The 10,289-nt window shown below is 33.8% G+C and overlaps 2 protein-coding genes and 1 non-coding gene across 3 annotated transcripts; 1 reads left to right on the top strand and 2 right to left on the bottom strand.

Annotated features, from left to right (window-relative positions):
* The first annotated feature begins 236 nt into the window (after nt 1–236).
* Nucleotides 237–3,200, top strand: LOC145140735 (plastidic ATP/ADP-transporter-like). Its single transcript, XM_079074161.1, has 5 exons — nt 237–1,148; nt 1,499–1,753; nt 1,870–2,013; nt 2,141–2,488; nt 2,576–3,200. Exons 1-5 carry the CDS (start codon nt 360–362, stop codon nt 2,921–2,923), a joined length of 1,884 nt encoding a protein of 627 aa, XP_078930287.1. The 5' UTR covers nt 237–359; the 3' UTR covers nt 2,924–3,200.
* Nucleotides 3,201–3,361: 161 nt separating this feature from the next.
* TRNAS-CGA (transfer RNA serine (anticodon CGA)) lies at nt 3,362–3,443 on the bottom strand. Its single transcript has one exon. It is a non-coding gene; the product is annotated as a tRNA-Ser (tRNA).
* Nucleotides 3,444–5,289: 1,846 nt separating this feature from the next.
* Nucleotides 5,290–8,750, bottom strand: LOC145140840 (trichohyalin). Its single transcript, XM_079074252.1, has 6 exons — nt 8,395–8,750; nt 7,767–7,882; nt 7,537–7,655; nt 7,295–7,457; nt 6,717–7,208; nt 5,290–6,630 (listed from the first exon to the last, which is right to left on the bottom strand). Exons 1-6 carry the CDS (start codon nt 8,746–8,748, stop codon nt 5,469–5,471), a joined length of 2,406 nt encoding a protein of 801 aa, XP_078930378.1. The 5' UTR covers nt 8,749–8,750; the 3' UTR covers nt 5,290–5,468.
* Between the last annotated feature and the right edge of the window lie 1,539 nt (nt 8,751–10,289).

Genomic DNA, 10,289 nt, shown 5'->3' on the forward strand with positions numbered 1-10,289 from the left:
TCAATTACTGCAAAGATAATGTGTCAGTAAAATCAATTAAACTAAACAATCTGAACCATCAAAAAGACGATTTAACGACCAAGATTCCTTCCAAAACTCTAAATCAGAATTATCAAAATAGATTGAATTGATTATTTTATTACTAGAAGCTCGGAGTAAATCCGATTTCCAAATTCTGCAATGCCATTTTTGTCTTGTTTCTAAGCAAAGGTTTTAGGTTTTTACATAAACCTTTTTGTTAAAGCAATTTGCAGCTTCCTCACGTTATCTTACTTCACATCTCCCTCTTTTCTAAATCCCATTTCTTATCTTTTCAGTTTCTTGAATTCAAGAACTGAGAAAGAGAGAGAGGTGTGGAGATGGAAGCTGTCATTCAAACAAAAGGCCTTCTATCCCTTCCTTCAAATCCACAAACCAGAGCTTTTCTTAACAAACCATCACCACACCAATCTCTTAGACAACGATTCCACCTCTCAAATCCCTTAAAACCCAAATCCACAAATGGGTTTTCCTTAAATGTCGATGGGTGTAAAAAGTTTCAAGGGTTTGCTGCTACAAACCCTGGTTTGTTTAGTGCCCCAAAACCTAAACTTTTGCATGTCTGTAAAGCTTCCGCCGCCGCCGCGCCCCTCCCCGGCGGCGCAGGCTATGGCGACGTAGAAACCCCAAAGTTTATGGGTATTGAAGTCCTGACCCTAAAAAAGATTGTACCTTTAGGGTTAATGTTCTTCTGTATTCTTTTCAATTACACAATCCTTAGAGATACAAAAGATGTATTAGTGGTAACAGCCCAGGGTTCAAGTGCTGAAATTATACCCTTTTTGAAAACCTGGGTTAATTTGCCAATGGCAATTGGGTTTATGCTGTTGTATACAAAATTGGCTAATGTTTTATCAAAGAAAGCTCTTTTCTATACTGTAATTCTTCCATTCATCGCGTTTTTTGGGGCTTTCGGATTCGTTTTGTACCCTCTTAGCGGTTACGTTCACCCCACAGCACTTGCTGATAGACTCCTTGAGTTCTTGGGTCCGCGGTTTCTCGGACCTCTTGCCATTATGAGGATATGGAGTTTCTGTTTGTTTTATGTCATGGCTGAGCTCTGGGGAAGTGTCGTCGTTTCGGTTTTGTTTTGGGGGTTTGCTAATCAGGTATAACGCTTCTTCTTCTTCTTCTTCTTCCCCCAGTTTTAAGCTTATCTTGTTGATATTGAATTTTGTTCTCGAGATTGGATTGTAATTTTTGGTTATCACACCATAAATTTGTTGTTTTTCATGATATAAGTGGATAAGCACGAAATGGGTGTCTTATCTTTTGCATTCAACATTTTGATTTCCTTCAAATGTATTTGTATACACAAACACACACACACACATATATAAACATATACATGTCTCCATAGACGTATATGTATATGCGTGAGTATACACAAAGTGATGTCTATATAGATGTATATGTATCAATCTATACGCATATGTGTATGATGTATATGTGTATGTAGATAACAACAGTTGACGAAGCGAAAAAGTTCTATCCTCTATTTGGGCTTGGAGCGAATGTTGCATTGATATTCTCGGGGAGAACCGTTAAGTACTTTTCAAATATGAGGAAACATTTGGGTCCAGGAGTCGATGGATGGGCAATTTCATTGAAATACATGATGAGTATTGTGGTGTTAATGGGTTTTGCCATTTGTGGTCTTTATTGGTGGGTTAATACATTCGTTCCTCTCCCTACTCGTAGCAAGAAGAAGAAGGTAACATCTCAAGTTTATAATTTTCTTTTTACTTATATCGAGTTTTGGGTCTCTCTTTTTTTTTTTTTTTTTTTTTTTTTTTTACTAAAAGTACACCTTGAATGCACGTATTGTAGGAGAAGCCGAACATGACCACAATGGAGAGTTTGAAATTCTTGGCTTCATCGCCTTACATCAGGGATTTAGCCACTTTGGTTGTAGCATATGGAATTAGCATTAATCTTGTTGAGGTTACATGGAAATCAAAGCTCAAGGCGCAGGTAAAACATTAAAAAAGCTTGTGTTATGCGTGCTGTTTGGATAAATGATGTTTACAAATTTGTCTTGCATCCTTTTTGTTACAATAACTTGATAAATTATATTATTAAACAATTATTTATATTGCAGTTCCCAAGTCCAAACGAGTATTCTTCCTTCATGGGTGACTTTTCAACAGCAACTGGAATAGCAACATTCACAATGATGTTATTAAGTCAATGGATATTCAACAAATATGGTTGGGGGGTGGCTGCTAAAATCACACCCACAGTTCTACTTTTAACCGGGGTTGGGTTCTTTTCTTTGATTTTGTTCGGTGATCCTCTGGGACCCGGTCTTATGAAGTTTGGAATCACTCCACTTTTAGCAGCTGTCTATGTTGGTGCACTGCAAAACATATTTAGTAAAAGTGCAAAATACAGTTTGTTTGATCCTTGCAAGGAAATGGCATATATACCCTTGGATGAAGACACCAAGGTTTGAATCTGAATCTAAACTTATTGTTTGTTTAAATCGGGAGGAGCTTTAACTTTAATTGATCCTTTTTATATTTTGAAATTTCAGGTTAAAGGAAAGGCAGCCATAGATGTGGTGTGCAATCCATTAGGGAAATCAGGAGGAGCATTGATTCAGCAGTTTATGATTTTGACTTTTGGATCACTTGCAAACTCGACACCATATCTTGGTGGAGTGCTTCTGGTTATTGTGGTGGCATGGTTAGGGGCAGCAAAGTCATTAGACACACAGTTTACAGCTTTGAGACAAGAGGAAGAGCTTGAGAAGGAGATGGAGCGGGCAGCGGTCAAGATCCAGATTGTTTCATCGGATGTAGACACGAATGAGAATGGGCAGCTGGTCAGTGATTCGGGCAGCAGTAACTCAGGGGAATCGTCGTTTCCAAGGAATGATTGAATTGAATTGAATTGAATTGAAGATGCTGGTTGTTATAGGGGTTTAGAGTTTGGAATTTGGATACACAGGTAAAGGTGGAAACTTTGGGATGTTTTTTCTAGGGTTTTCTTGTTTTTATTTTTGAGTAGAATAATCAGAGCAAATCCAGGAATGCTGCTGCTGACTTTTGGAAGTCGTTGATGTTTTTTGTAAGGTTTATGTTTGTTCGCAGGCAAATCTTTGTAGAAACGACATTTGAATGTTGTTAATGTGATGAAATGTATTTGTTTTTTTTTTATCCTCTTTTTGCTATGTTGAGATTGCAGAGAGTGCTTGGATGAGCTGTAACAATGGAACAAATGCTTTTAATGTGATAAAATATATTGTTATTTTTGCTCTTCGTCGTTCTAAATAATACGTATCATAATTCATAATGACATAGGAAAAAAAGACAAAAGACGTCAACAGCAGGATTCGAACCTGCGCAGGCAAAGCCCAACAGATTTCGAGTCTGTCTCCTTAACCACTCGGACATATTGACGTTTTATTTATTGTCTCCCAACTAAATATATGTAATAATTTAGGTTAGAGAACAAAACAAAACAAGCAAGTTTTTAACTTTTTAGGTAGCATTTTAAGAGGGTGTTTGTTTTTCCTTTTAAATCAAATTTTTGACTTTTAACTTTTCCAAAAAGTTAGAAAAGTCCAAAAGTTGTTTGTTAAATGGAAAAAGACTTTTAAAACCAACTTTTAGGTGCTGTTTGTTTTTTAAAAAAAACCACTTCAGACCACTTATTGCTGCGCCGCGCAGCACACGCGCAACACTTGGCCTTTCGCAGCTGTTTGTTTTCCTGAAGACTTCTGACTTAAAAACTGCTGCGCGTGTGCTGCGTGGCGCAGCACTAAACCAACTGCTTCAAACCTCTTCGCGCCTTACTTTAACTTACTGCAGTAGTCTGCAGACGTTAAAAAACAAACAAACTTTTTATTAAATGCTGCAGCCTTTTGTTCCACCTATTCTGCTACAGAGGATTGCAGAGGTGGTCCGCAGACTTAAGACATTTTCGCTTCGAAAAAACAAACAGCACCTTAGCAAATCACAAAAAGTAGCATTTTCAAAAGTCACACTTACGTGACTTTTTGTCTTTTTGAAGATTTGAGGCTGAAAAAGCAAAAAGAAATCTCAAACATTTTTTAAACAAAATCTTTTGGAAAAAGGTCTTTTAGAAAAAGTCATTTTACAAAAAGGACTTTTCCCTTCAAAAAGTAATCCCAAACACCCCCTAAATAATGTGAACCTTGAACTGGATCCTGATAGCTTGAAGACTCTATTTTATTATTTATTTTTTATTTTGAATTCGATTTAAGAACTTGAATAAATAATATATATCTATTAAAGCTATGTGCAACATGGCAAACTCGATTTGAAAGCCGGAATAACATGAAAATACATATAAAACTATATTAAATTAATCAAGTTTTGATCGAGTTCAATAAAAAAATATTAACAATAATGCTCGATAAGATTTATATTCTTTAGGGGCCGACTCATTTTATGTTCAAACTTACTATTTTGTACTAAAACTCAAAAAAAGCCCAAAATTATTTTTGGTCCTAAGTTGTTGGGCTTGATTTGTTTATCCATTTATCTTCTATTTATTATTGTTTCTTTATTCATGCATTTTTATATGGTTTTATTTATGATCTTGTTACAAGATTGATTTAGAGGTAAAATCGGTGTAAAATTGTATGATCTATAATAAGATCGTAAAATATATGCTAAGATCATAGCATCATCGAGAATAAAATTGTTAATAATTATTATATATTTAAAAAAAACCATCAATAAAATGACATTTTTGTTGTCCTTTCTATTGAGAATTGTTTTTTTTTTCCTAAAGAAACATGTTAAATTATTTATATCTTAATGAATGAAAAAACAAACAAAATTGATATTTAGGTTTTGCCATATTCATTGGATCTTTTTTTTTTTTTAATTCCCAATGAAACATTTTTAGATAGTTAAAGTTATAGTTTTCGTTCTAAAATTCATGACTCATCTTCTAATTTTCTATGAATGTGAGCAAATAAATGTAGTTGGTCATATGGTTTTTACTTTTTACTATGTTACATATTTATATCCTATGTTAGGAACTTGGATCTAGGATCGTTTGAAACTAGATGTTTAAGTAGAAATATTTATATGCATGTGTTTATAACTTTCATTTGATATAAATAAATCATTGTTCACACGGAACAAAATAGCTCATAGCAGTAAGATTTTTCAATCCCACAAAATAGCTCATAGTAGTAAGATTTTTCAATCCCTATATGATCTTATACATTGTCTTGTGGAACAAAAAACAATTATAGTAGTAAGATATTGATCATGACAACTTATTTCTAACCTTGTATAATTTTCTGCATCCTCTTCGATTTAGAATATGCACACACACAAACCAAGCATGACAAGACAACGAATCACACACACACACATAGTAGTTCACTCACTTATTCACCGTAAAAAAATACCAACACACTATACTTGCAACTAAAAGTTGCAAAACTACATCTTTACTACTTTCTTGATCACCTTATAAGAAGACTTGATAAAATTACCATTTACCCCACGGTTTTCCACATCCTCATCATCACCCATCACAGCCGGCTTCCTTCTAATGCAATCCACACCTTTTTTCATGCCCAAAATTATCGAAGGTGAAGATGGAATCCTTCTCAAAACCCTAGCACTCTCACTCCTTGCAATATCCTTGAATTTCCCAATTTTTTCACTTCTTTCCTTCACTTCAAAACTCTTCCTTCTACTAATCGATTTCTCACACTCCATTTCATTAACATTACTTTTCCTTACGTAAGGAGGAATCTTAATCAAGGTTGTTCTTTTTGTATCTTCTTCTTCAACACTACTTTTCCTTATGTAAGGAGGATTCTTAATCAAGGCTGTTCTTTTTGTATCTTCTTCAACAATTTCAGTTGCCTCATTTTTCAAGGTTTCTTTTTGGGGATACTTTAAATTCATCTTTCTTATGATTTCATCTGTCTTGTTACCATTTGAAGCATTTGAAGTGTTAATGTGAATGTTGTCATGAGTACTATTACCCTCTTCTTCCAATAGTATTTGAAGCCATTTTTCAACGTTACCCTTTCCACGTTGCTTTCTTTTCTCTTCATCTTCATCTTCCTCTTCTTTTACTAACTCTTCTTCATCATCATCAACTGGAAACCTGATGTCATACGAGACTCCATTCTCTTCTATTCTCAATCTTTCCATCTTTTTGCCATTATCAATGTTAATGTCATCTATAGATTCTTCATTTCTTTCTATCTCTGCTTCAGACTCTTTATGCTCCTCTTCCAAAAATACCCTTAATTGCTTGTGTTCAGAGTTGGATCCTGGCAAGTATAAAACAGTGTTGTCATCTTTTTCTTGAAGTAAAGCTAAATCTTGAGGTGGTTCTTGGCTTTCTTTGCTTTCGGGTTGTTGATATAACACCATTTTATCATCTTTCCAATCATCCATTCTTGATCTTTTCCTTGTTTGTTCCATTTCGGGTCTGATTTGTTTCTCTAATTCATCTCTATGCTTAAATTTCTTGTGAAGCTCTCTTTCTGATGAATCACATATGGCTTTCTGAGCTTCAAGCCTAGCCATGAGTGAATTACTTGCTGCTTGATTCAACCTCACTTGTTCTTTATAAACAACACTTCTGAAACAAACAAAAAAGTTTTTTTTAGCAATTAATTATCTTGTCTCAAACATGAATTTATAATGTCATTGAGGTTATTTTCTTACTGATGCATAGCGTCTCTTATCATCTTTTCCAGCATTGATTTATATGAGGCTTGTGCTTCTGCTAAACGCCGACATTTTTCTGCACGCCTTCTTTTCTTGATTAACACCAATTCAAGATCTTGGATTGAAGTTCTTTCTTCTTCGTTCTTTTGCTTCAATTCCATTACTTCTTCATCTAGTTTCTGTATTTCTGTCTGTTTCTTGACTGTTTCTTCATTCTGTCTCAGTGAGTCTCGAGCAATGACAATAGCTTGATATGGGTTCATCACCATTTCTGGATTTTCATTTTCTTTTGACATATTCGATCTTGATTTTCTTGCAGCTGTCATAATGTTGGATTCCTTTCTGGATACAACAATGGCAGCTGGAGCAAGACCCAATTTCTTCTGTGATTCGTTAAAAGGTTGTGGAAAACAATGTGAATCAACTGTTTGTGTAGAATTAAGTTCTTCACTTTCGCCATTACTAAACAGTAGATAAAACCCCCTCTGCCTGTCAATTTGCAGGAAAGAATTAAACATAATCCCCATAAATGCACATCTATAAGAGAAGGTAACAAAGGTTTACAAATGACTTACCTAAAATCTGAGTTTGAAGAAGCAAAGATTGACAAGAACTGGTTGACTGATATACCCACTTGAAGATCCCACCATGGAACTAAAAACTCGAGCTTGTGATGCTTCTTCTTGCATACTTGCCATTGTAATAACCTTAGATTACTTGAAACAGTCAATCCTCCTCCTGTAATCCACCAAGAAATCAGAAAATGTACACGGAAGTTCATTTGATTTGTATATATACATCATATAGAGATGATTACTTGAGCAAGGGAACCAATGATCAATATCCCAAGCAAGAGGAGAAGCAGAATCAGCATGGAAATAAAGAACATTGCCATAGGAGTCCACTCTGAAAGACTCGGGATCAAAGCCAGCATTCCTGAAATGTTAAGACATTGTCCCAACTGTTAAAGTAAAACCCTTTTGTATTTGATTAGGAATAAGTTATTGGATTAGAAAAAGGTAAATAGAGCAAAGAGGCGTTCATTACCCAAGATGGTTGAGTTGCTTCCATAGTAGGTTCACAAAAATCTTTGGTTTTGCAGAGGGTTTTGCTTTCAGATCTATAATTGGAAACAACTCATCTAGCTCCTTGGCTCTCAAAGCCTATAAAAACAGGATGCATAAGATTTTCGTATCAATTATAATGACAAGTAAAGTAATGCAACAGACTTCTTTATACTTTCTCAATCAAGAAAACTGATTCTAGTAATCCACATGTTAGAATTTTGAAGATTGGGGTTGTTGTGGGATAAATTTGGACACAAGTAAATGATGGGGTTGACAAGAACAATTGAACAAAAAGCATCTAACTTTTAGCTTCTTCATTTTTTCATGGTTAGTAACTAAAATGCATAGATGATTAATTTTGAAAACGATATGTTTAAGAGCAATCTAGTTTATATCAATTGTTACTAACACTAGCAAACGATAAGAATCTAACAATAAATCAGCACCACATTAACCTAAATTTTAAAAAATTGAACAGGAAGCGAAATGCTAAACCCTGAATTTTCAAATCAAGGATTAAGGGGGTTTGAGATCATAAATTAGAAAATCTTGATTAGGGTATTTTTATTAGTTATGAGTACACAAGGGTACTAGAAATGGAGATTTACCTGGTGCGATTGGAGAGCGTATGGAGTGAAAGTAAAAGGAGGGCCATGGGAGTAGGGACCAAAACCTCGATCTCGACAGAGCTTAGCATAAGCTTTCGGGTAGCCTAGGCCTTCATCGACTCTCAGCTCTTCTGCACTAAACATCAAATCATCTGTCATTTCCATTCCTCCTCCTTCTTCTTCGTGGAGCTTTCTGAAAAAAATGCAGAGAGATAATGGAATGGAGGTGTTTTGTTGAGGAGGATGCAACGGTCGAATGAGGGGCCACCGACGTAGTAATGACAAAGCAGTGTTTGGCGTTGGGTTTTTCAAATTGAATATGGGTTGCCACGTTGGCAAGCGTAACGGCTCCATTACATTAGGAATAATTATTACGCCAATGACCAAATGCCATTGAATTTGGTGAGTTCAAAACTTCAAATAATTAGACTGTATTTAAATTTTACAGGAGGATATGATATTAAATAATTAAAATTAGATAAATATGTATAATGCTGTTCAAAAAAAAGTGTATAAGAAGAGAAGGCGGGACTATAGTCTATAGAATGCATAACTTTAGACGTGATTATGGTGTCTTAAATTGGAATAATAAAATAATAAGTTCATTGTGTTTTTAAGTTATTTAAAAAACTAATATACAAATAATTAAAAGTAAACTTTTGTGAAAAAGATACAAATCTTTTACTTTTACTTTTATGTATTTATTTTATATTTGAGTTCGATTTTATGAATGGAAATGAAGGTATAGCTATACATGAAAGAAGAGTTAAAAAAGTTTAAGTAGTAATAATTTATTTTAACTAATGTTACTTTGTCCTACTATTTAAACCTACAAATATTCTTACCCATTAATTTTATGACACGTGTCATTATTTCATCATTCAATTTAATTTTATTTGCTATATTCCTAATATACTTTTAATGAGATAGTTAAGTAAATATGGAATGATGACACATGTCATAATGTTAGTTGGTAGGAATATTTGTAGGCATAAAAGGTAGGAGACAATTTAATTTATTCAAATGAAAATATTGAATTTAATAAAAAGTTATCTATTAAGAAGACGATACTTAGGGGTTGTTACTTTAATAAAAAGGCAGGTCATTAGCTGCGAATACAACCTCTATGTGTAATACATAATTGATAATGTTATCTGTATATCATAACATTACACATTTATAAATATAATCATTTAAAATGGCAAACCACAATTTAATACTAACTACAAAGTAAATAAAGCTATCATTCCATAATTATCAATACAATATTGTAACCTTTTTAGAATAACACGATTACATTGTTAGTAACAAAAAGAAAGAATATATTATACAAATACAAACAAAACAACCAACTAATCGTAGAGCATGCAGTTAACAAGAAATGGAAGTGAGCTTCTTCATGTCCCGCTCAAGAAGAAAAGTAATGATGCAAGAAATGGAGGGCTCAAGGAACTTGTGATGAGAGTTGTGTGTATGCACTATGCAATGATTTTTTTTAAAGGATGGGCGAATGTATTTAACCTGAAGTGTTTACGTTAATTGAGAACCAAACACCCCCAAGTCTTCTGTTTACTATCCTAAACCGATTGGTCAAACTGTTATGCAAAATGTAGGAAAGTTCTATTAAGTATTAACTTAAACAACAACCTATTCTAATTACACTCAGACCGATAACAAGAATGTATGGATATATAAAAAGGAAAAGCAAGTTAATTGACAAAATTATAAAGGAAAAAATGCAATATACTTTCATTTATTTGTTAATTACTTTTATTTCATTTTGTTACACTACATCATTGTACTTCCAATCTAATTATATCAAGACATTGTTATCTAAAAAGAATTATAACATTGTACATTCAACTTTTTTCTTATTTTTGAAATTTCTACCCAAT

The sequence above is a fragment of the Lactuca virosa genome, chromosome 1, assembly GCF_052849685.1.
Source record: "Lactuca virosa cultivar CGN04683 chromosome 1, Lactuca_virosa_CGN04683_v6, whole genome shotgun sequence".
Lineage (NCBI taxonomy): Eukaryota > Viridiplantae > Streptophyta > Magnoliopsida > Asterales > Asteraceae > Lactuca > Lactuca virosa.